The sequence below is a fragment of the Trachinotus anak genome, unplaced genomic scaffold (genome assembly GCF_046630095.1).
Source record: "Trachinotus anak isolate AG129_WGS33_773 ecotype Australia unplaced genomic scaffold, CSIRO_AGI_Tana_v1 ptg000001l, whole genome shotgun sequence".
Lineage (NCBI taxonomy): Eukaryota > Metazoa > Chordata > Actinopteri > Carangiformes > Carangidae > Trachinotus > Trachinotus anak.
Window position 1 is genome coordinate 188,455 of NW_027273852.1, and position 26,484 is coordinate 214,938.

At 41.7% G+C, this 26,484-nt stretch overlaps 2 protein-coding genes across 6 annotated transcripts in view; both read left to right on the forward strand.

The window, feature by feature from the left end:
* Positions 1 to 123: 123 nt before the first annotated feature.
* On the forward strand, positions 124 to 18,867 carry pgap1 (post-GPI attachment to proteins inositol deacylase 1). The gene is made up of 26 exons (XM_071477930.1): positions 124 to 457; positions 1,542 to 1,695; positions 3,598 to 3,773; positions 5,122 to 5,293; positions 5,640 to 5,800; positions 6,070 to 6,122; positions 6,218 to 6,284; positions 6,463 to 6,568; positions 6,757 to 6,815; positions 7,168 to 7,251; positions 7,639 to 7,691; positions 7,844 to 7,895; positions 7,976 to 8,053; positions 8,677 to 8,752; positions 8,838 to 8,911; positions 9,000 to 9,051; positions 9,131 to 9,197; positions 9,281 to 9,386; positions 9,504 to 9,542; positions 9,825 to 10,009; positions 10,136 to 10,366; positions 10,455 to 10,590; positions 10,815 to 10,865; positions 10,980 to 11,191; positions 11,893 to 11,997; positions 12,088 to 18,867. Exons 1-26 carry the CDS (start codon positions 326 to 328, stop codon positions 12,224 to 12,226), a joined length of 2,820 nt encoding a protein of 939 aa, XP_071334031.1. The 5' UTR covers positions 124 to 325; the 3' UTR covers positions 12,227 to 18,867.
* A 456-nt stretch (positions 18,868 to 19,323) lies between these two features.
* hecw2a (HECT, C2 and WW domain containing E3 ubiquitin protein ligase 2a) overlaps positions 19,324 to 26,484 on the forward strand; it is a 40,700-nt gene continuing 33,539 nt past the window's right edge. Inside the window, exons 1-3 of one of the 5 annotated variants that reach the window (XM_071478134.1) lie at positions 19,324 to 19,632; positions 20,376 to 20,466; positions 21,295 to 21,806. The gene's annotated coding sequence lies outside the window, so the exon portion shown is untranslated. The other 4 variants (XM_071478047.1, XM_071478394.1, XM_071478309.1 and 1 more) reach the window with 4 other exon arrangements.

Sequence of the window (26,484 nt, forward strand, 5' to 3'; positions counted from 1 at the left end):
TTAACTGGTCATAAAATGAGAGATGAACTCACACATGTTGACAGAAGTTCATAAGCTTGTGTTTCTCAACCTCAGTTTCATCAGTCCACGTACCCGCCCCTGTTTGCTCTCCTATTGGTCCGTTTCTCAGTGCTCGCCTCCCATTGGCCGACGAACCTGCCAATCACCGCGGTCGGTGGAGGGTGTATTTCCTGTTGTGGGGTTCAGCCGGTGAGAGGTGGCAGCCTGCGCGGTGTCTTCCCGGGCTCTCCCAGCGTCGCAGCCGGAACATGGAGGCTGAACGCCGGTAACGTCCCGCGGCCGGAGCCGGAGCCGGAACCGAACCATGAAGCTCGCCGCTGCCGCCTTCTACGGCTTCGCTGTGGGGCTTTTGGCGGCCGGCCTCCGGGAGCTGCTGACCGGCTTCGAGGAGAACAGATGCAGTATGACCTATATGTTTGAATACCCGGAGTACAGGGTGAGTGTCCGGGCTCATGCATGTGTGGGAAATACTGTGGGAATAATATATTGTTCACTTCATTTCACAGGCGTTTTTTAATGCACTTCCTGAAGGCTGAGGTTACCTGTTTACACCTGTTTACACCTGTTTACACCTGTTTACACCTGTGTGGCTGCAGATTAGCCAAAATTAGCCAGGTTATGAAACCATAAATCAAACCTTGATCCCTGAATCCTCTCAGCAGGCAGATCAGCTTTACAAGGTGGGGACGTGTGTTTGTCCAGTAATCCCCATGCAGGTCGCCCTCCTTTGCTCTTTATGCTCACTAATGTGCTCATCTGTGGGGCACAGCTGGAGGCAAAGCTTTAGTCTTTTTATTTATTTATTATGATGCATGGGAAGAAGGAAAAAGGAGCCTGTATATCTAAAGACAGCCTCTATCCTTGTTTATGCGCTTAATGGACATGGTCTCTTGAGTCAGGGTTAACTCCACAGGCACAAGAATAAAAAAACTATGAACATGCATTATTTAACAAAGATAATATTAAAAGCAAAATGGAAAAATAAAATGAATGGAGCTATCATACTGTAATCAGTGTAAGAAATCATGATGTGAGGTGATGCATATGAATATCATCATTTTCTCATCTGCTTGACAGGGAAATAAATATTTTTCAATATTTCAATATCAAACATAACACCTCATTTTGATTATTTTGTCTAACAAATGTCAGAAAATATAGAAAAAATTACCATCACAACTTTTCCTGGTCCCAAGATCAGCTGATTAATCATTTCTGGTCTAATTACTGTTGCCCAGCATCAGAGGAAGTGTTGCAGTCGTACAGTAGATGAACCACGGCCTCTAACAAAGGTCTGGTGAACTAAACCAGGAGATGAGCAGGGTTGATGTGATTTCTTTTTACTTCACTGAAAGTAGGTATTTAGACTAAATCAGGTGAGGTGGGAGGGAGGCGTTATCGGCCAGCTGTACAGTAGATGTACACGTGTGCTTTTTATTGACGCGCCACAAAAGGTTAAGGGACTGTGTGTGTTTGAATCTCCTAATCTGTGTCTGTGTGGATGCACTCTGGGTTCACAGCGCGTGGCTCTGCCTCGGCGTGTTGCCAGGCTGTACCCAGCCTACGGGCTCTACCTGTACGGAGAGGGTCTGTACGCCCAGGAGACCCGAGCGCTCAAACTCACCGGTGCCCCTGTGCTCTTCCTGCCTGGAAATGCTGGAAGTTATAAACAAGGTAAGTGCACAGAGTCAATGGTGGATGTCCCATGACAGGTTTTAGTACTGTCCTTGTTTTCAGATTTAAATGCAAGTGGAGGTCGTGCATCTTTTGTCTGTACAGCAAAGGCATTAAAATGCACAGTCAGGAGGAGGAGGAGACTTTTTTCATTGTGCTGAGACTGTTGAGGACATTAGGGCGGCTGTGTGCTTTTTGTTGATTAGCAGACTGGACTGTCCTTGAGTTTTCCACACAAGCTTTCAGTTTTGGGTGAAATACCTCTGCATATCACAGAAGCAGGTTTGGATTTCACATGTAAACATTAGATAATGTTTTTATCTTTGCAAAAACAGTCTTTTACAGGCATTTTACAACATTCTTGTATCATCTTTAATGATATTCTGGGCTCAAATTAGGGTCAGGAAACTGTTTTCTCTTGCTTGACAACACATTACCATCAGTCTGTCTGAGCTAGAAGCTAACGTTAGCATGTCTGAAGTGTAATATTGAAGATGTCTGATAATTTATTTATCCGTAGACGAGCTCTGGGTAAGTTATATTTTTATTTTCCAACTCATTCGATCTTCACCAACAACGATTCAGGCGTTGGATTTAAACACTTAAGGTCTCCCGACACGCCCCTTTATGCAGACCAGAACCGTCCAATGTATGTACCGTATGTATCCAAACCCACCACCTTCTGGTCCACCTTAACAGAACCATCTCTGTGCTGACTGGACTCTCCTGCAGATTTATTTTACATGTTTATAAAGGTTGATTTACAACTACACGCCTTTGTGAATCACTTGACAACCTCAGAATCTTATTGACCCTAATTTGAACCCGTAGACTCTGTGTTTACCAAGAGGTGCATCCAAAGCCTGATAAACCTTATTCCTCTGTGCTGCTGTCTTAGAGCTCCTTTGTTTTCCAACTCTATTTAAAACAGCACACACACAATGTACGTGTAGTTTATTTTAAGTCGGCCCCTGCTCCTGTAAATACTCACTAAGCACTGAATGTAGATTAATCCACTGCTGAAAATAGTCCCCAATTGATGCTCTATTTTCAACTGGTTATATAATGTTTGATTAAAAAGCTGTTTTAGGAAATTACTGAACCTTTTTTTAAAATGAAACTGTATATTTACGACTCAACAAATGAGCTTGGGGCAGTTTGCTGCACACAGGACAATGACGCAATAAGTACTGATAAACAGACAGTTTTTATGGGATTTACAACTATAAATAAACACAATAATGCTGTTATCCTTTAATATAGGCTTTAATCTGCTTTAATAAAGGGTTAAAATGCAGATGAGATCCACGTGATCGGCTTGATTTTTATTATGATTATCAATGTTTTTTCTCTACCTGATAACTGAGCCGTGCTCTCTGTGCTACAAAACCATATGGAGATTATCCCCAACCCCTGTTCTCTCTATCAGTTGTTTAGGAGAACACCTTCGTTTTTATTCACATGAAGACAAACACATTTTTTTTCACTGTTTGTGATGATTAATCAGCATTTTTTTGTCTCATATTCACACTGTTCTTGACTATTTTTTGAAATCAGCTGTTGTTTGATGAGCTTCATAAGTTAAACAACAGCTTGATGAAGCACCAGCGTCAGATCGGATATTGGAGGTTTCAGGGAAATGTTGCAGGCTGTGTAAAATTAATGAGCCTTTTTAACAGCAAAGTGAGAATTTTCTTTCTAGGTCACGAACAGCCGCCCTGATGATCTGGAGAAGCTCAGGACACGATGGCTCTGATCAATAATTCAAAGTATTTGAAAAAATAATACATGCATAAGGGTTGATAATTATAGCAGGACGTCAAGTTGCAAAGTAGCATGAAATCTGAACATATGGTGGTTTTACTATCTGACACCATCACATGTCTTCTCCTCTGCGTGAAGCTCGCTCTCTGGGCTCGGTGGCCCTGAGGAAGGCCGAAAACATGGAGGGAGGTCTCCACTTCAACGTGTTCACCGTGGACTTCAACGAGGAGCTGGTGGCCCTTTACGGCGGCAGTTTGCTCCGGCAGACTCACTTCCTGCACGAGAGCATTAAGGCCATCCTGAGGCTGTACAAGGTCAGGCTTCAAATATCATCCACTCGTCAGACAGGGTTACTCACTGCAGATCGTGGCTGTTGCTAGTGGAGTAATATTTCACTGTGGGGGGATTCATATCACACACATCACGTCTCTTCACCTTCTACATTTACATCTTTGGCATGTGGTTGATCCTTCTGACCTGCACATCACGCAGTAATAAAGAAGTTGACAAGAATAAACTGAAATTCCTAAATGCCAACATTACAACAAAACGCACAGTTAACATTAAGTAGAGTATCTTATTCCAGTGTGTAAATATTTATGTCTGTCAACCTACAGGAGATTATTAGTGTACAGTCAGGTCCATAAGTATTTGGACAGTGAAGATTTTGTCTCTTTACACCAACACAAGAGATTTGAAATGAAGCAGTCAAGATGTGATTTAAGTGAAGTCTTTCTGCTTTAATTCAAGGTGTGTAACAAAAATATTGCATTAACCCTTAAGGAACAACAACTACTTTTATACATATACATGCTCAATAGTAATTGAACAAACAAACAAACTGTAAATATGAGCATTATTTTTAATATTTGGAGGAAAATCCTTTGCAGCCGATGTCTGGCTGAAGTCTGTCACCCATAGACATCACCAAACACTGAGTTTCCTCCCTTGAGATGCTTTGTCAGGCCTTTACTGCAGCCTCCTTCAGTTTTTTTAAAGAGACAACTAACAGAACTCCACAGTGGTCAGATAATTTGATAAAAAAGAAATTGAATTAAGGAGCAGTCTTTAAATGTCATGACAACTAATGTTGTGTAAAGGACAAGATCAAAGGCACTGTTCAAACTCTCTGTGGTAAATGGGGATGATCAATAAATCAAGCCACATTTGCCTAATTTAAAACAAAGTATCCCATGTTACATATAATACTTTAAAAAGAAAACTGCCTCACTGGCTTAGTAAACTCCATATTTCCCATCGTTTTTCTCCCAGTTCTTTTGGGAGCCGTATGGAGTAAGTCATCTGTTCTAGGAGATGCAGATGTTTGAGGCCGGAAGTAGGAAAAACTGCTGTGTAAGAGACAGGGATCATCTTTGCTCAGTCCATCAGGAATATGTCCGAGATAGAGGGATGTGAGGGCTCAGGAGATAATTGTTGTTAAAATCCCTCCAGAAAGACCGGATGGAGCATAAATTTCACCACGTTCCCTCCGGCAGCAGAGCTGAGTACCAGTGCGTTCAGGCTTCTGTTTGAGTGATAAATCTAGTTTTTCTAACAGAAGCGTCTCCAGGTTCGGGAGTTGGTGGAGGAAGACTGTATTTCCCAAGGCTGCAGCCACATGTCTTCAGTTATTTGGTTTAACAGTCTGTTTTGTTCTCGTAGCATCTGAAGACCCCTCCGCAGAGCGTGGTGCTGGTGGGCCACTCCATGGGAGGGGTGGTGGCCCGGGCGCTGTTCACGTTGCCGCGCTTCAACACCAACCTGGTGAGCCTCATCATTACCCAGGCCTCCCCTCACCTGGCTCCGGTACTGGCCCTGGACCCGTACCTGCTGGGTAAGAATAACTCTCATGCTTAGGTACACTGAGACTGTCTGCTCAGAGTTATATCCTCATTCAGAGCAAAGACAACAGCTGATTACGCTGATTATTTACATACTTTTCCACCAGAGAAGAAGAGCTAATCAGTAAAATCATCTGCTCTGATAGCACTGAACTTTTTAAAATACAATAAGAAAAACAAAAATGCTGTCACAACAGGAAACCTAAAGTCAGGACTCAGATGTGGTTTGTATTGTTTAGAAATCATTTACATATACAAATATAAAAAAACACAGTATGAATTCACATAAATGGTGGATATTTGAAGAGGTTTTTCCTCCTCTGTCCCTGTCGTTTGTAGATTTCTACTCTGCAGTGAGACAGAAGTGGGTGAAGCAGGCCAACAGGCTCAGAAACATGACGGTCCTGTCTGTTGGGGGTGGTTACCGTGACTACCAGGTCCGCTCTGGCCTAACGTCCCTACCTTGTCCTGCAGGAGACCCTAATAAGTTGTCACTGGTGGTAAGATTTGTTTGTGAACTGGTGGAGCAGCACTATGGTTCGAACTTTTCCTGGATCCAGGGATGTTTTTTAACAACTGAGCAACTTCACCTGCGTTTGACTGACGGGACGAAGCCTCTTGTACAAAAAAAAAAAAAAACCCTCTCTGGGGGTTGTATTTTTGCCTTGTTGGATACAATACTGTGTAAAATACAATAGATAAAATGTAGATTGTGTTTGATCCTGCACTTCTCTTCTTTATGTTTCAATGTCTTCTCATCTTTACCAAGGCGACTGCAGTTCCCAGGACGTGGGTGTCCACTGACCACCTCTCCATCGTTTGGTAAAAAACAAGACATCAAGTTCTGGCCGACTGCATCTGTCCTAGACATGATTCAGGTTATTCATATGACGTGTGTGTGTGTCTTTGTGTTCCAGGTGCAAAGAGCTTGTTCTTGCGACCGTCAGGGCGTTCTTCGACCTCATCGACCCTGAAACCAGACAGGTCAGAACAAATACACGTTTCTCAAATGAATCTTTCTGTGGAAAATCTCACATGGAGAAATAAAGAGGAGTGTTTGTCGTGATAGAACAAATGAGATATTTAGCAGAGACTAGTGGGAGTCGTACACCCGCCAAATAATCAACGCTATCATCTCAGACAATCAGTGTGTTCTTATTAGTTCACAGAAAACCCGGAGAAGAAAATGGCTGTGCTGAACCATCACTTCATCAGACATCCTTTCAGGATGTTGGGAGAAACTCAAGACACCTCCATCTCCATCTTAGGTCAGAGCGAAAAACTTCATCAACAACAGGCTGGAATAATCACATACATCTATTTATTTAAAGCACTGTCCCTTTATTTTTTCATTAACTTATAAAGTAAAGTGAACTTCAGGTTTGACTGAGTGACTCTACTAAAGAATCATATTTACAAATTGCTCTGTTGTTTCCCTTCGTCTGCGTTTTTCCAGATTTTCCTGAAGCGTGGAGCGAAGTGAACACACTGCGTCTGGCTTACAGCACACCGAAGGTATCCAACGTTCAACCAAAATAATGAATGAACGGCTCTGGGTTAAATGTCTGAGTTTTGTTCTTGTTCAGGAACAAATTTAACTCGTTGCGATTTTCCCCTTTTTGCAAATTTAAAAATTGTTCCAATAGAAACCACTAATGAAAAAACAAGTTTGTTGTAATGCAGACAAATGCTGCAGGGACTTGAATCATCATATTGGATGATGATACTTAACTGCAGCCCTTTCTCTGTAAAATGTCTTTTTCATCTCATACAAATAAATGCAGACTAACATCTAGTCCCATCCAGCCTGATACAGATAGAAAATAAAGACGTACCAGTTGTGGTCAGTGTTGCTCTCTGTCTACAGGAAGGACAGGTCAAATACTTCCTGTTTGCTCTGTCGAGTCGGAGGAAAGCCTACAGCCATTTCTACTGCAGGAGCAACAACCAGGTGAGTTTTCACTAATGTTGTGTTGTCGTCCTTTTGTGGTTTCAGACTTCTGAATTATCAATGATTCATATAGACGCACACAGTGGCTTCAAAAAGTCTTCAGACCCCCTTCATTTTTTTGCACATTTTGTTGTGTTGTAGATTTTATTTTGAATTTTGTCCATTAGTCTACACTGTTTCTAGATTTATTTATTTATTTTTTAATTATTAAAGTCTCTCATTTATAAAGTATTCATTTGCTGTGGCTCCAAAAATTTTGTATCAAAATGGATAATACGAAAAAAATTTACAACAACAAACAATAGGTACAAATAGGAAACCCGCACTAAAGCTCAGTCATCAGAACAAATGGTTGAGGAGAAAAGTGACTGTGTTGTTGTCCAACAGGAGATGAGTAGCTGGGTGTACGGCTGCGTGCACAGGAACGGTTCTGGTTCATGGTGAGAACATGATTGTAGAGTCTCTCTACTCTCTCTCTCTCAATTCATGTCTTCATTTTTTCACCGTCCTGATTTTTCTGCAGGTTTCACTGAGAATCTAATTCCTCTTGATATTTGGATGATGTCTGTATTGTGTTCTTTGAATTTTCCAGTGTGCGTGCTGTAGATCTGTCTATGGGAACTGAGCTTCTGCCTCCATACAAGGTAATTTATCCTGTAGAGCCACCGCCCAGTCCAGTCTGAGCTGCTGTTGGTTGCTGCTAACTGTCCGTTATTGTCCTCAGGTCCTGATTCTGAGTCTCAGCGACTTGTCCTCGGTTACTCATCTGGTTGTTTCGGCTTCCAACCTGAACGGCCGACAGGTACTTGAAACAAAATGAGGAGTCACCTCTCTCTGCACAGATGATATGATCCTGCTCTGTCTGTCTCTCTAGTGTAAGAGAGGAAACATTAGCAAGAGTCTACAGCCATGCTCGCAGCTGGGGCTGAACAATCCATCAAAATATTACTGAAATCACAGGTGCCAAAGAGTAATATCCAAATCACAGGAGCTGCAAGTAAAATGTGTCACAACTTACTGTTATAAAAGAAGCGTCATGGTGCTACAAACAGGCCCCAGCCAGCAGGTTTGGTACAGGCCCCAGCAAAAAATCACATCATCATCACTTTTATATTTTTTTTCAGTAAGAATGAAATGCAAAAATTACCAATCCCGCAAAAATCATGACAAAAGGTCACAATATGAGTGAAAATAATCACAATATGTTTTTGCTTTTTCCATATCGTTCAGCTGTACCTGCAGCTTTGTGAGGCTGTACATAGATATAGTGAGCTAAATGCTAATATTAGGAGGAAAAGTCAGGGGATCACCAAAGTTATTAGGATTTATCATCTGGAAACTGTGTGGCATCAGAATCTGGTAGAATCAGTTTCTCATAACGAATCATTATTAATGTTAATTCATACAAAGTTTGTCTTTTCACAGTTTACGGTGGAGTGTGAGTGGCAGAGGCAAGAATCTCAGACTCTGTCCGTCCCAGCGCCACATGTCCTGTCCTTCGGTGAGTCGTCTTACTGTTGATGCTGATTGTCAAACTGCTAAGTGAAAAGAGACACGTTCCTTCTCAGTAACTGTTGGTTTTGCAGGTTTGACTGTCAGCGACGTCACCGTCAACTCCTCTGGACTTCTTCACACCATCGAGCTGCAGCACTTCCACCAGGTAGCTTCCAGTGATTTATTCAGTGCTTGTTAGACTCAGTATCCTTCGTTCCTACCGTGTCACTGAATTTTAACACCTGTTTCTTTAGGTCTATCAGGCTTTCAGAATTAATGTTGCAAGCCAGTGCAAAGTCCATAAAGGTGAGTTTGTTTTTTATACATAGACAGACACACGTGCACATCCTGAAATGTGGAATAATTCTTGTATTTCTGTCTGCAGACAGATTGTCCAACGTGTACAGAATAATGGTCCCGTGGTTTCGAGAGCACTCGTTAACCACAGTCAGGTCAGTTATGTCAGTGTCTGTCTCCAGGCTGTTCACTGTTTACATGACTTATTCACTGTTTCTGTTACGACTCTGTTCACCAGTGTGCCCTCAGTTACTGAGATCTCAGGGATGCTCCACACAAGTCGTCCAGACAACACCTCAGGTGTCCTCCTTCAGCTCCACACTGCCCCCAACTGCCAGTATAAGGTACAGCCTTTAGTGTGTGTCCTTAACATACATCCTGAAGACAGTTTATCATGTAAAACATTGTTTTTGTCATTAATAAGAATATTTAAAATTAATAATGTTTACACTCTGGTTTAGGTGTCAATAAGGACTTCATTACCCAGGGTGCTGGGACAGGTACAACAACTTTCTTATATTTATATTTATTATTCATTTATATTTTTATGGTATATTTGTATATTATGATAGTATAAAGACATATTTTTACATTTTATGTTTATATTTATATTTTAGCTTTATGTTTTTATTATTGCCTCTAATCTTACGTTATTGTCTCTTCTTTTCTGTTACATTTCTGTTCTTGAGGGAGCAACTGTAACGTAACCTAATTTCCACCATGGGGATCAATAAAGTATTCTGGCTCTGCTTCTGGTTCTGATTCTCTCTCTTTCCTGACAGATACTGAGGTTCTGTGGCCCCATGGTGCCGGTGTACATGGCTGTAACTCTCCTCCTGGCCTGTGGGGGGCAGCTGTCCTCCATCCTGAAGTCGAGGCGAGCTGCAGCCATGAGCCAGGTGGTGGGCCGTGGTCTGCAGCCTCATAAAGTCAACCTGCCTGTTTATACTCTGCACATCTTACTCAGGTAGGCGTTGGAAGTTTAACGTTGAAATTGAGTGTGGAAGCTTCGAGTCGTGTCCCACAGCCTTCTGACGTCAGTGTGGATGTTATATGATAACACCTGAATCCTGCTGATCTCTCTCCCCTGCAGCTGCAGCTGGTTTCAGGAGGTCTGGTCCCTTCTTCGCCTCCCCCCTATGGACGCCCTCCCCCCAACCTTCCCTGATACAACGTTTCATGAAGGCGTGCTACCAGTCGAAGAATGGCCCCACCTCCTGTCCCCTCTGCTTTACATTTTGGGGGCAGCCGTGGCGTACTGGGGGAGCACACTGCTCTGCCTGATCATGCGACTGATCTCGTTAATATTAGCTCCACTACACAGGTATGGTTGGACATTTAAACACTGAGGTATGTGATGTGAAACTGTGATTGGATCTGACTGCTGTTTTTAATTTCCTCTTCACCTGCAGACCATCTGTCTCCAGAGACTGTGGCACCCTGCGACCGCGGACCCTGCTCCTCATCACCCTCTGTCTGACTGTTATGGGCGTGACAGCCTGTGGAGCGTTGTCAATCTTTGCCGCCTTCCTGCTCCACCTCTATAGGGTGAGCCTTAAGATGTGATATGTGAAATAAAAGCAGTCTTCACCAGTGGTTTTGCAGAGCAGCATCAATAATTAAATCGGTTTCAAGACAGTTTTGTTTCCATTTATCCTTTGTCGTGTCGAGATGTTCAGTAGCACAAGCTAAAAATGTGCTAACTCTCAAAATATTGCAAGCAGACAATTACTACTGATTATGGTGCTTCTATCTTTTTTTACATTGCTCAGGTACTGAGGCTGCAGATGACAGAACGGTCTTTGAGTCACATGCTGAATCTGGTAAGAAATATTTAATTTGACGTCTCAGAAACTTTTACAGAAAACACACACAAAACATTTGATCCTCGTTGAATTCAGCTGTCAAATCTGTCAATTCTGCCACAATCTTTCCAGGCACCACGGAAGCACAAAGAAGCTGAGAATGGCATGGTCGACGCCGAGTGCTCGGACAGGCCTAAAGAATGTAATGGCGCCCCCCTGCTGTCTGAGTGTGTTCTGCAGGAGGTGAGGGATGACCTGCAGCTCCACCTCTGCCTGTCAGCACTCTTCACGCTGCCCATCATGCTCAGCGCACCCTCACTCCTCCACTGGATCCGCAACCTGAGGTACAGTGTGAACATGACTGGAGAGAATAGGCTGTTTAGTCATTGATGATTTCATAGCTTCAAGTATAGACTGCACTTATTTTAAATCAGACTTCCACAGACAGGAACATATTGGTGTGTGGTGTGATTCCTGTCTGTCACATGAGCGAGATCATCACTGACAATGTCCTGGAAAATTATTCCTGAGTGGAAACTTTGGTCGGAATCGGCGGCAGGGCAGTCTGCAAAACTGCAAAAAAAAAAAAAAAAAAGATAATAATAATATTAAAAGGAATTATAATTAAAGTGTATAAATAAAGAATCAGTCAAAAGGTTGGGCACATTTTCTGATATTATGAAAAATACTGCATATGGCAAGAAATATCGCAGTATTTAATATTTTTAAATATTGGCCAAAGCCTACCTCTGATTTTTTTTTTTTTTTTTTTTTTTTGTGGAACAGAGCTGAAAACAGGACCTTCCTAGCAACCAAAGTCCCACATTACATTAATTTCAAGTTTACGTAATGGTTATTTGTATGAAATATCTGGCTGATATCAGTTTTACTACATTGGGATTATATTTTCATGATCATTTTATCACTAAATGGCCAAAATTGATAAGATGAAAAGTCAAATTAATGTTCAGTACAGTGGTGAGGTGGTAGAGAAGGTGAATGACATGAAAAATCTCTGTTTAACCTGCGTTGTGATCCTCTCCAGATACTCCACCCACCTGGATCCTGACCCTTGCTGGCCACACATTGTGCCTCTAATTATTGTGTACATGCTGCTTATTAACTGCAACACTTTAAAACTCTGCAGCAGGTAGGACCAACACCGACACTCACATTCCTCATAAGCTTCGTTATCCTGTAACCACTGAATAATAACTTTTTCTTGATCTCTCTCTCTCAGCAAACTCCTGCCTCTGACTTCCTGCCTCCCTCTGCCCGTGGCCATCACCATGGTGACCTTCTCTCCCCTCCACCTTTACAGAGTCACCTACTTCCTGCTGGCGCCGCTCGTCCCTCTGGCCTTGTGTTGCCTGCTCTGACGGTATCTGGCTGGTTTCAGTCTTCATCTCTACCATAACAAGCCTTTCTCTAAGTTACAGCCTGACTCACTGCAGCTGGTTCAGACTGATTTGTCCCAAAAAGACTTGATGTATAAAACTGCCATGGAGCAGAGCCATAGACATACATAGCTTGGGGAACTGCCTGCTCGATGTTAGCACTAAAAGCTCCACGGCAGTTACACTACGTTTTTAAATGAGGAGATGTAAAGGCCTTGGAGCATTTGGTGCAAATATGGCTCTGTTGGATTGACCTGAAACCAAGTTTGCCTTACTCTGTATATCTATAGCTCTGCCTTCAAGGAGCGAGAACTCCGCCACCAGTGAAGCTACTGATACTAGAGACTCTCAACAGGGTGTTAAAATGTTTTGTTTTTTTTTCTTTCTAGTGTCCTGTAGTGGCGCTGCTCACTGTGGTCACTATGCTGTGAACTCTCACACTGCCTCCTGCTTAGCAATGACTTATAGCTGTGTGTAGTTATGGAAGCACCGCCACGAAGCCAGTGGCAGTGCCATACATTCAATTCGATAAGAAAAAAAATCCAAAGTAATCATGTTTACATTCACCGTTAATCAGTTATTTTTGATACACAACAATGACGAAGGATGTTGGTTTCAGCTGCAAAAGGTTTAAGTACGTGTGCAGGTTCCAGTGACTCACATTATTCAGAAGAAGATCACGATCCACTCCATGTCCTCTGCAAGACAGAGGTGGAGCTCATTTTCAGAAAGGTGGTCAGACTGAAGTATGCAGCATCCATTACCAGCTGGGACAGTGTGGCTTGCTCTGTTTTCACCTTATGTGTGTGTTTGTGTGTGTAGGTGGGTCATCGTGGTAAAATATGGTCCTGGAGACACCTAATGTAGCAGGAACTGGCTCTGCCCGTCTCTCTGTGGACAGATTTTGACACAGATTTTGGACTTCCTACTCCACTGACGTCCTTAGCCACAGTCTGATTAGTCCCAACTCAGTTTCATCATGAACTGAGAACATGTTACTATTTCAAATACTATTTTACTATCTCAAGTTCTCACTTGAGGAACGTGGAGATGCATTTTGCTGTCAGATCTGAACAGGGCCAATGACTGCTGAGTACTCATGTTATAATGTAGTACTGCCTGCTGAGTACTCATGTTATAATGTAGTACTGCCTGCTGAGTACTCCGCTGGCGTGATCCCATCAAAACATGGTCTCAATCTTGGGGTGCCACATAAATCTGTGTCTTGCCATAGCTTTAGTTTATCATAGTGACTCACACTTTCGTTTCCTTATTGTACACAATAGTGACTGTTAAATGGCCTTGGGCTTATCTGAAGGAAGCACCTAATAGTCTCGTAGGCAGAAATAATACTGACACATTTTCTTGTTTGAAAAAAATGAGCCAAGAACTCAAATGATCTCAAATCCTCCAATAGGTGTTGTGCATGTGTAAAAGCTTTATGTCTCCACTGTAACTCATCAAAACTAGTCCATCTCAGTCCTACATGTTCACCTGTTCTCTTGATAAATTCAAGATAATGGACATTTTCACAGGACTGATGTCATACTCAATCTCTGAGTTTCTCTTTTTCACAGAAATACTTTTCTCACTGCTCACTCCTGTTTCTTTCTTAAAAAACTACTGTCAATGAAACTTGAAATTTCCTGCACATATGTTTCAAATTAAAAGTTTCCAAATGATACATAATCCTCCTTTTTTTTAGGTTTTTGATTTGAAATATCAGTGCAGGAAGTGTTTAGTTTCACTGACAATTGCTTAACTTTGGTAAAAAAAAAAACAAAACAGCAAAGTAGAATTGAATTTATTGGAAACTTGGCAGCACTATTAGAATAGCAGCAGTAGTTTGACCCAAAAAGGTGACCTGAAATCAGTGCTGAATGGTGCAGCCCTTTGCTCCACCACTGCTTCAGTATCATCAAACACCACTTGCATCGGTGACTGCTGATTAGCTGATCCAATCACTCCTGTAAATCTGCGATCTCCCTGCCAGCTGCTGAACCGCAGGATAAAATCGAGCAGCTCTGAACAGGGTTGAGCTAACAGAAACATTTTTAATGCACAGTGACAAGCTAACTAAGCGCTGCTCACTTTAGCCCTGGCAGGTCAATGCTCATTCAGTCAACAGCCAGCAAAAGTAGTCACCTGTCGCACAAAAACAAGCAGCTGGCAGAGGCTGTAGTTTATAGCCTATAATCTAATTCACCTCATATGAGGCTGCGTGAAATATGACTGCGTCCTCTGGAAGACCTCTGCTTTACAGGGCTCATGGTGTCAACCAATATCCATGTATTACACGTATATTTCTGCACATTATATGTACCTGAGTGATACATTGTGTACATAAGACGTTGATAACATTATGTTGTTGTGGGTCACAGTGGATGTAATTAAGCTGATCAAAAGGCTTCAAAGTCAAAGTGAAAACTTATTTCTGAAGTTTGATCCTAATTAAGCATAAAATATAAAAGAGGTTTTTGTAGTCAATGCTTTTACTGTGACATTAAAGTGTTCAGGTGAATACTTCACAGGCGCTGTGGTAACGTTTGATGCAGAAACCTCCACGTCACAAGCCTGCTTCGGTCTCTGCGCCAAATTGGCAGTAATGCATAAGTGTTGGCAGGTTAAATGTGATTACACTGAAAGTTAATGAGCTGATTGTGAGATAATTATACTAAACAGACATAGCATAGCATACAGGGATTGAGCAAGTCATAAATATTCATTGGGTTTTTATGTTGTGGACACAGTCACATGGTTAAGCTCCAGACAAAGCCGGTCTCTAAGCTTCATAATGACTGTCATTACTGTGGTGGTTGGTGTTTATACGGTGCAGCAGCAGGTGTGTGATGTTGTTGGTGAAGCTTTGGATTAGTTTAAAAAGCAGGCTCTTACTTTCTCTAAGCCTGTTCAGTGTTGCAGCTGATTCACATGAACAGTATGAATCAAACTTCAAAAAACAACTTCAGGCTTTTAAAGGGAAATGTTTAAACCTCATAGTGCAAGTGGGATTTTCTTTGCTCTGTGCTGCTACTGTTCTGGGGTTGATAAGGGAATTGTCTTCATGGTTACAGTTTACTAAGGTGTGGTTAGCAGGTGTACAGGTGAATATTTGTGACCAAATCAGTTTAATTAATGTAAAACCAATGACAGCTGCTGGTCTGAAGTCAGCCACTCCTGGAGCAGTACAGCAAGTCTTTAAAAAAACAATCTTGTGACCATGTGAATGTTTTTTTTTTTTTTATCAGTGTAAGAACACATGGATTTCTTGCAGCTTCAGGTTTTAACCTTTTCTAAGCTGTTTAGCAGACAAGGCTGGAGCTGTTCTGCATTTCTCTTACTGTCAACAAAACCCTTGAGAAGACTAAAACCATCTCAGATCTAGATTTGTATCTGGATCTGGAACACCATTAATAAGTTTGATTTTGTGCATCAAGACCCAAACATTATTCCCTGAGAAATTGACAAATACATGACAAAAATGCCCTTGCAACATTAATTACAGTTATTAAAAAAAATCCACCAAGTTTAATTCAAATCAGTTCAGTACTTTTTGCATAATCCTTCTGACAAACAAACAAACCAACAAACAGACATGGATGAAAACATAAGTAAGAAAGACTCAAAACAGCTGTTTTGTTTTAGCAAACATTACTCCAACAGGGCTAAATAGTGCATTTGCTGGGGACTATTTTCAGCTGCGGATTAATCCACATTGGATGCTCTAGTAATTTATAGCAGCAGGACAGTGCCTGTGGGATTGAATCAAAATAAACTACAGTGTGTGTTCATGGGGATGAAGGAACATGTCTCAGTGCAGAAGTGTGGCTTACTGGTGTGTTTTTAATAGGTTTTTGACAATAATGGAGCCCTGTGGCACAAAGGAATAAGATACACCAGGCTTTGATAGACACACTAAACTTGTTTTTTGTCTTTTCGTGCAGTTTATTGACAGAGGGAAAATGCAGAACATATATAGAGACTTGTCTTTTAATTCAAGGTGTTATAAAAGGAGGACATAATATTGGATATCATGGATATAATGGAGTGAACCACTCTGGATATTCTGTCACATTTGTCTCAAGCCATCGTGTAGATTGTTGCTATGAAAACTGTTTCCTGTGTGGTGGGGTGTGCTGTGTGTTTTGAGAGTGGTGGGTTGTTTTGGCATACAGGCCTAACTTTTATTTTTTTCTTTTTGAATTCATTTGTTTTTGTTGCCAACGACTTAGCTGTTGCACTCTTTTGCCATTTTACAGTTCAGTGGGTCAGTTTAATAAATCTATGTAATATTGTGGATGATTTTGACTTGAAAAACAAATCAGTAGTGATTTATAAGAAGGTGTTGACTGCAAAGATGAGCGATATAGCTAATGAATGGATGTTCATCTCAAGATTTTCTCTCCGACAGCTGTTAGCAGCTGCTTTTGGTGTCTCATTGAGTTTTTATTTTATGTTTTATACCTCTGTTCAAACCGTGTCTTACTGTTCTTGCTTCGTGTCGCATCCTCTTGCTGTTGCTCACGCCCCCTCACGCCCGTGAAGCAGCTGCTGTGCCTTTCTGCTTTCTCGTGTATGCAGCAGTTCATCTGTTTCAGACCTGCCTGTCGGTCTAAAACCTCAGCAGCAGTCAACTGGCTAAATGATCAAAGGCCTATTGTGAATGTAAATTTACTTCACTGCTTCTGTGTGACTCACGAAAATCCTCAACACAGTGGTAGGATTTTAGATCTGCGTGACTTCATAATTACTAGACACTAAAGATAAGTTAATTAGGGACCAGTTAAGCTTGTCCCTCGGGCAAGTGCACAATCACACATCCATCAACATGCTTTGCAAAGACACCGCAGTTGTTCCCAATGTGAATGTACCTGCACTGAATGTCTTTATGTGTGTTTGAATTTATACAATACCAGTGACCAGCTTTTCTGTGCACTTGTCTGTTTGGTTCAGTTTCAGTGCTTCGACATGCACATTGTCCGCCTCGTTGTGAATTGGTGGCATACACGACTTTGTAGAACAAATTAGTAGAGATGAGAATTATGTTTTATAAAAATATAATTGTGATTTATATCGGTGTTCACTGTGATGATGTCGTGCCAGATGTTCAGACGTACACATAGGGGTTTTCCTTCCAGACTGAAAAGTCACAAAATCATTTTCTCACACAAATTGATGTTTTGGGATGTTAGCTGTTTAAAATGAGGTCTGTGTGTCTCTGTCTCTTGTCTCAATTAGAATATCTCGCATTTTAAAGTTAGAAAATCAGCAAATAAAACAATTCTTTGTCTTAAAGTCTCCTCGAATACGTCCAGAATTAGGTTGAAAGCTTTAAAGTTGGACTGGAATAATGCAGGGAATCTGATTCTCCATTTCATTAACGCTCAAGCTTAAATACTGCCATTTTAAAGCCAGTTAAACAAACTGTATATTCTAACATCTCACAGTTTGAATTTGGACAAAGGAATATTTACAATGAAGCATCAAGTCAATACATTATTGTCAATTATCTAAGTTGAACAAACCTGTATAATTTATGGAAATCAGGTAAACTATAAGTTAGTAAAATGGGAGCATTATCATCATAATAGCAGTCATCAAATCTCATATCAGTTGTAATTTTAACTGACAACTTAATTATATATTTAACAAGAAGTATGAAGATCTCACTGTCTTTTCCCGCTGACAGATGTCTGTCCAAATCTCACAGTGGGGTTTCTCATTTCTTTTTATGAGCTGATGTTTTTTGTTTCCCAAGTTATTTAGCATCTGAATCAAAGCACACTAAGAAAAAATATGCATCATGTGTTTCACTCACTTGGAATGATCACTTAAACTCCTTTTTTTCAACCATGAAAACAAAAGAACAGACTCAAACTACTAAAAATATTTTCTCAGTTAAACCAAATTCATTTTGAGGATCAAGCTTTTGAACAAACACAGCCGTACTGGCGAGTTTATTCCAGTATTAAATCAGCAAATCATAAACATGTTCTGATGTTGGTGCATTAAGCTACAAATGTGGTCCACTACCACGGAGTGACTCTGTCATTCAGTAATGAAGCTGGTCATTGTTCAAACCTTATCACAACCTGAATGTTTTTGGTGTCAATAATTTTGACGGCGAGACAGAGGTGGTTGTCTGTGTTCACTATCATTTTTCTTACCAAGTAATGAAAATATTTCACAGTGTTTATCTGGTAATATAAAAGTAAACATCATACTAAATGTTACTGCTGTCTGTAAGTGCTTTAACGTCTGGTAACCCTATCAGTTTCCTTTATTTCGCTTCTGCCTAGAGTGACTTTAAAACATGTAACCTCCGGCTAGCTGTTCCTTGTTGTGCAGAACTAGTTAGTCCTCTGACATTTACTGTTCTAGGTAATTAGGTGCAAGAAATGAAAACACGGGCCCCTTCACATCTAAGGGATGGTTCTTCTAATTTATATGTTTTGGTGAGGCTCTATTGTGGAAGAGTATTTAATCCTCAGGTTTAAGCATTGTGTCAAAATTGATTGCTTTGGTGTTTTTGTATTTCTCACATTTTTATCTGATGTCAATGTAAATGGGCAAACTGTGCAATTTTTGGCACCATTGTTGTTGCAATAAAACCAAGAAAATAATTGTAGCTGTTCTTTTTTTTTCTCTCCTGAGTATGAAATTAATATGATTTAAAAGCCTCCGAACTGTGGTCAGGTTGAAGGTAGGTGGGGCTTCTGTGGGAGAAATGTAAAGGCACCAAGCTGACATGAAGATAAAGCTGTAAATTGTCCCGTCTACAGGTTCAGGAAAATGTCAACAAAGCACAGACACACCCACACACACCAGAATAGAGGTGTACTTACTCATAATGAAGTAACACAGCTATGTAAGTGTACCACAGGTGTGTAGGGGCTTTAGCGTCAAATGTGGCTTGAATAACCTAAAATGTGGCTATACAATAGATAAACCCTTGTATCATGTGACTACAGATTTGCAGCCTTTAAATTTGAAGGTTTCATATTGTACGACATGAGATTTCCATGTTTTTTTTTGATGATAAAGCAGGTCCAGGTGCTACATAAATTTCTTAAATTTTCCTTAAAATTAGAGAGCGGTGGCTCGTGTTTATTTTTTCTGAAATACTGAAGCATTTTATATTATTAGGCTAATTACAGCACAGACCACCATCATTTATATTTACAGGTGAGTTTTATAATAGGCTGCAGTCTGTGACGTATGAATGGTCTTCCTGTGTGTCACTCAGAAAACAGCCAATCAGAAGAGAGATACAGAGACCAACACAAAACGATCAATAAAGTTATATTGAAATGGTTTTTAATATCTTCTTCTTATGGATATGAAAACTTCAAATAAAACACCGGGCAGCAGGAAGCTTTTGGTGTCTGGTATGTATTTACTTAAGAAATAATTTTGTTTTTCATTTTAACTTTCAAGATGAACTAAGTAACGCTGAATTAAGTAATTAAAAGGGAATGCAAACACTTCCGCAGTAAAAAGTTAGCCTGCCGCCTAGCTCAAGCTAACTACCAAGCTATCGGTCTTATACACCGACCGGAAGCGAAACAGCACAGAGCTAAAACTGACCTCAAACTGAGTGTTCAAGGAATAACAAACCAAACCAGGGCTAAAGGGTAGGGAAATGGGATGTATGTTCAACAAGTGGCCAGAAAAAACAGCAAATGTGATCATATTTGAGCTACGTAATGTCGGTTAGTTGTTTGCTAGCTTAATTAGCTACGTTAGCTAATTGCTATTAATTTGTCCTGGTGTATTTCTGCCCCCTGGTGGTCAGACGTGTTTCCTGTAGGTGTAAGATGGAGCTAAATGCTAAATGCTAGTTTAGCTGTGATTCGAGTAGATTTTGGGAGAAGTTAAGTCTGTTTGCTTTCAGATGTGTTTCCACTTAACCTGAACTTCACCTTCCTGAACCTAACCAGTCGTGAATTAGCCCTCTTAGCTGTAGCCCAACCTCCCCATCACCTTATCTCAGCCTGCTTCCAGATGTCTTCATTTAATGGTTAATGAGGGTGTGAAAATAAAAATACGTCGCTCTTATAACCGTGTCCACACTAACGAGGTAACCCCCTGTTTTTAACTTGATCCCTGCTGTTGGGGGTGAATTTTGCAGGGCTGCTGCGCCTCTGCTGACCGACCACCAGGGGGGGCTCCGGGTCCCTGCTGACACCTGGCTGAGCCTGCGGCCTGCGACAGTTCACAAGGTGTGAAATTACAGCAGCTGAATGAATGTGTGTGCGCTTTCCTTGTGGCTGCTTTATTGCGTCTGTGCAGGTGCCTCTTCACACAGGTGAAAAGTGCTGAGCAGGAATCGCAGGAACAGTAATAATACTGTCCTGCATTCGACATATTACTGCAGTAATAGAAGTATTACCACCAGAGTAGTCACTGTGCAGAGTGGGTCATGTCAGAGTGATGTGAAGGGTATATTACATCATTGCATCAATGCATAAGCAACGTTAAAATGTTGTAGTTGATCCACATTGAGCTATTTTAACCACTTCCTGTGCAGTTGAGGAGTTAAATCTCTAAAAATGTGTCAGATTGATGATGTGTTTTGCATATAAAAATGAATCTGTAAAGCAGTAAGTATAGCTCTCAGATTAATGTAGTGCAAAGAACATTGTTTGCCACTGAAACTCAGTAGCTTAGAGGCATAAGTAGCACAAAATGAAAAAAAAGAGGCACAAATAGGTCTTCCTCAAAACTGCACTTAAGTCCAGCTCTTACGTAAATGCACCCGTTGTCTCTGTGCAGTGTAGCTGTTCTACAGGTTGAATGCATCCAGCGCAGTTTCTCAGTTTGTCTGCGGGACGGGTCTTGAGTCGCCGCCCACTCTGGCATTTTCCCACATTAATATGCAGTGTGTATATATATGTTATCAAAAGAAAACCACATCTCGGGATCTACAGTCTTCTGAATAAATCCCTCCGCGCTACAGAGCAAAGAGAGTCACTCCACTGCAAATAACCAAACATTACGCCATCCTCCGGTAAGCTACGTTATTTATTTATTTATTTTTTTGCCTTTAGACTGACAGCGGTTGCATGCTCTGCCCAGTCAGATTTTGTGCATCTGCCGGGGCTGGTGGGAGGACGTCGGTCCTGACTGCAGCGCATTGCGATGCAGAGGTGGGGGATAAGGATGCGCTGCATGTATGAGCTGCACGCCTGAAGCCCACAGCGGCGGCAGCAGCAGCCTCCTGTGCGGACAAGGTGCAGGGAGGTGCTGGCGGAGTTCATGCGTACACCTCTGGGCGCTGCTGCCGAGGAGGGCCGTGGTGTCTCTGCAGCGCCGCAGCTTTTCAGAGGGATGCCGTCTCGATACGTGACTCCGAGCCCAAAGCTGCCCTGGCTCGGGATCTAAGAGGGAGGGAGGGAGGGGGGCCCTAGCGCGGCACCCCGCCCGTCTCGCCTCATTTGGACTGCAGGGATAACGACCTAAAGCGTGATATCCCCACGCAGAGACCACTGAGCAGGTGTCGGTGGCAGCGCTGTCTTCACCAGCACACCGTCCTCCTCCATCCCGCACCTCTGCGCCAAAGGTAAGCTCTGCTCTGCCACCCTGTGCGCCGTCAGGAACTGAGAGACCGTGTAGGTGTTCATGGCTTCCAGTACTGATGCTGATAATGATGATGATGATGATGATGATGAGGCTGCTCAAAACAGGGGAATATGTCATTTAAACAGCTGCAGCGTCGTCTCATGCGTGTCAGTGTTCTGCTTTTGTTGATTGTTCGGTTTTTGTTTTTTTTTTATTATTCGTGTATGCGTCTTGTGAAAGAGATGCATAAAAAGAAAATGACGTAGGGAATTCCCAAGTAATCCAATAGCGAGCGATGACACCTGCACATTCCGCTGGTGCGGTCCCTACATGGCCTGCTCAGTCATGTGCGCCAGGCGTCCGCTCAGATTGATTTGAAATGATTAAACTTGGAGACAAACTGTTATGTAACGTGATTTTAGCTGACGTGGTTTGGCTGTGAGCGGGGGTTACCTTCACATCTCCTTTAGCTCCGAGATGCCCAGCAGTCCTGAAAGTGGCCTGTGTTTACAAAGAATTTTGTAGTCATCGTTGAGATTGAGTGCTATAATGCAGCCATATGGACCTGCTGTGCCTTTGCTAAATTCCCTCTTGAGATCTTACAGTGCATAAATTGCTTGTACATTCCCCCCCCCCCCCCCCCCCCCCCCCCCCCCCCGTTGTGATCAGCTTTCAAGATAGGTTTAAATCTGCAAAACTGCTAACATGCACAGGTTTGTCAAAGAATATGAGACAGGAGGCAAATCTGTTGTCTGAGATGAACTGTAACAAGCAGAAATACAAATTGTGAATGTTTATTTTTGATGCTGCCCAGGTTGTGCACAGAACCTATAATGTCATAGTGTCTGATAACTGAAATATGCATGAGAAAGTTTTGAGTTGTGGATGACGGAATAAGAGGTGAGAGAAAAGTCAGAGAATCCAAAATGCCCCCATGTGCAGGGTCCAGAATTACTTGCTACACCCCAAAATTAAGGAAAGTGGGTGAGGAACTGCAGAAATCCACCTTTTGATATATAAAGAAAATACATAGTCTACACTCTAAACATGCAGAAAAAGAGCTGGCTGTGCACCTGAGCACACCTTCCACTACAGATATGTGCCTGTGTGCTGCACATTCAGGCCTAATAATGACAACAGGGTCTATTCTTTGCCTTGTGTGACCAACAGGTCACACCACAGTCCATACTAAAGTCTTCAAAGTGTAGGATTAAAGCAGTGTCACTCTGAAATCCATCACATGCTCTCCTGGGATGAAGACCAGCTGTCCTCTGTTTGGATGTGTTCATGTGCACAAACTGCTCCTGACTGACTCCTGTGCTCGTTTTGTTACACCTGTCAGAGCAGGACAACTTACCTCGTTAGATTTTCTTACAGTTAAGAACAAATGATTTGGCAACATCACATAATATTTCAGCATAGATCCACCAGTGTAGAGGTCTATCCAGCCAGAGGAAGTGAAGACTCCAAGCTGGGTGTGCTGCTCTTTTCCCAGCAGACATTTTGACTTGTCATAGCAGGAAGAGGGGTTAGCAATAACATTAACGATGGCTCTGTTCCGTTCAAGTGTCTCTGAAAGCAATGACAGTGTGACAGTGAGCCAGCATGTAAAATACTAGGGCCCTGAAACTGAGCAACCAAATGGGATTCAGCCATTTCAGCTTTTAACGTCTGTGCTTTTCCCGCTGTGATCTGTCAAAATGTCCTCTGTGAAAAAGACCTAATGTTAATGTGATTGTATTGTTAAGATTAAATATTTTTGATCTGTCCTGCAGCTGTACTCCCACATTAACTGATTCTCTCTGACATACCCCAAGTATTTGCTTATTTGAATCAGGAATCCTGATGTCTGTATGAATGAGAAAACTAAACCTAATTCCAAATTTGATCTTAGGTTAAAATTGCAGTGCCCATACGCAACGTGGGCTCCATACTAAACCTATACTTTAATTAATTACCAGCTATAATGCATCTGTTGCACCAAGCACTGAAGGCTGGCAACAGTTAGATTTGTGGTCCTGTGTAGACAGACAATGTGACATTCAGCATCGACTTCTTTTGCTAAATGAAACACTGAGCTTTTATGGAAAAAGTATTGTTTTAATATTGCTGCGGACGATATTATATTGGCACTGTCACGTTGAAGCATTTCAAACGATACCCCAACCTTTTATGCAACCTAAATTCATCAGAAAATCTATTTTATAAAGAATTAAATTAGAGTAGGGCGGAGTGATATGCAAAAAAAATCATTGTGATTATTTTGGCAGATATTGCAATTGTGATACGAGTCACAATTTAAGTTGGAGTGGTCATTTTTGCATTTTATTTTCACTGAAAGAAATATAAAAATTATGAAGATGTGATTTTTGTTTGGTCTTGTACCAACCAAGCGTGTAGCTTTATGTCTGGAGAGTATGGTTTGTGGGCCTGGGCATCTCTGTACCAGCACCATTTATGTTGTGACACATTTTACCATAATCAAAAAAAAAAATCACAGCTGCTGCGATTTGGATGTTGCACTTGATATTGTGATTTCAATAATATTTTGATTAGTTGTTCAGCCCTGCATTAGATTATGAGTTGCATTCCTTACACGTTGTGAAATGTAATGGTTCAGTGCAGTGAGGTGGTGAGAAAGTGTTTGTCAGAAAACAGAAACATTTTCCCATATCTGACACTTTTCATGTGTTTTATTTGAAGTGTTGATATCCATCAGAAGATATATTTGTGGTTTTAAGAACCAAAAATCGTCTCTGTGTAGTTTTACACCTCCTCTCTCAGACTTCTCTCTGGAGGTTCTGAGTCTCTCCTCTGATTGGCTGACTGTTTAAAGAGTGACCGAATAAAAATACAGCAGATTTCAGGTAAATACTCAGAGAAACCAAATCCTGCAAGGTTGGATGGTGGGTCCAGGTGGGCGGGGCTTGAGGCATGGCTGAGGCCGATGACTGCTTTGTTGTGACATCACAAAGATCCAGAAGTCCTGACGGCTGGTTTTAAGGCTCAGTTTCTGAATACAGGCTGTGTGCATTTCTCTGTGGACTGAGGCTTTGATACTTTCACAGTATTAATATAGAACCTAGACCTGCTTTATAATCAAAAAGGACATGGAAATCCCACTTTATACAATATGGGACCTTTAAAGTAGCAATCTTGAAGATCTCAGTTTCATTACCTTTGGCGATACCTGTGCCAGTACATGGTAATTGCAGTTTTTTTTTACCCACACTTGTCTGTTCCCTCACCCAGGAGTTCTGGCAGAACTCCTTGTAATCTTGCATGCAAGTCATACCAGTCACCTAGTTCATAAAACTGTAAAAAGCAAGGACTTCTATATAGTTTCGTCAGTGGGTCACAGGCACAATCACCATTGTGTTACCTCACAATAGATAGTGACTTAAAGGACACTTATTAAAATGAAAATCTTTGAGATGGACACTTTTAAGACTTTGGGCTATAAAGCATTTATAAGAAATTGAATTAGCTAATGAGTCAGGAGTTAAAATGGGAGATGGACATAGAGGTTCTGTAGTGATGTCACTAAGTGGCTCACTGCTTTATGTGTAGGTCATCATTCATTCATCATTAACGCTTTAGCATGTTTTTTATGGCTGTACCTTTCCATCAAATACTTTCCAGGTATTTCTGTTGTATCATTTGATGCACATTTCCCCAAAAATTCACTGTGACATATTTTGTATTTTTGGAAACTTTGGAGTTTCCACTAGTATTTCAAACATAGTTATGTGGGTTTGAACAGTGTGCACCGGCTGCACAGCCTGAATTTGTAATGACTGACCCCGCAGTTGTTGCTTTAAATAGAACTGATCCTTAAATATGGGTTGAGGAAAAGAAAAAAAGGGTCGTCTGTTCAGCAGCCCAGACGCTTCTAGCAGGTCCAGTATACCTTGGCATAGTGTACAGTTTTTAAGCCATTCATAAATCAATGTACAACCCACATCCCCATTTATAGAAAGGTCAGCGCTGTAAGGTTGAAGAGAGCCATATCAATCAGTCTTCTTGCTTAAATGCCATTTTCAGCTTGTCGAGGCCTGTCATGGAGGGATACCTCCTGAGGAGTGGCTCATCCCAGACATGTGCTCTCAGGCCGATGTGTTTAAAGAAATACTCCGTGCGGGACAGAGCTGCACTTTTTCCCGGAAGTGGGAACACTGTGGCACTTTGAGAGTGACTCACAAAGCTGCATCCTCCAGCGAGGCCTCACTGCAGTGAGTTGTAGTCAGGTGGAGGGCTTAGCCTTCATCCACCTTTAGGTCCATTTGGAGCTCAGTGTGAGTCTTTGTGAAGAGAATGTGTTTCCATCTCCTGAGTCAGAACAGCTGTTTTTGTAAGCATGGATGAGGTTGTTTGTTTCTGGCTTTGTCGAGCAGCAGTTCATTTGTTTTAGCGTGTAAAGCCTCTTCGTGCGGGTTGTGTTTTGTTTTGAACTTTATGTGTCAGTGAGGCACAATAAGACCTCGGTGCCACTGTGTGTGTGTGTGTGCCAGCTCCCCAAGGTGCCCGTTCTGTCAGGCTGTAAAGTGCTGCAGTCACCTCCACAGGGGCACAGAGGGGTCCCTCGGCTGACACCAACACACAGACGCATGCACGCACACACACACACGCAAACACACACGCAAACACACACACAAACACACACACAAACACACACACAG

Excerpts from the sequence above, each read along its gene's own strand:
- pgap1 (XM_071477930.1), top strand. The coding sequence starts at position 326 with ATGAAGCTCGCCGCTGCCGCCTTCTACGGCTTCGCTGTGGGGCTTTTG. Across the intron at positions 7,252-7,638 it reads ACTGCAGGAGCAACAACCAG|GAGATGAGTAGCTGGGTGTA; the intron begins GTGAGTTTTCAC and ends GTTGTCCAACAG. Across the intron at positions 8,753-8,837 it reads GCCACATGTCCTGTCCTTCG|GTTTGACTGTCAGCGACGTC; the intron begins GTGAGTCGTCTT and ends TTGGTTTTGCAG.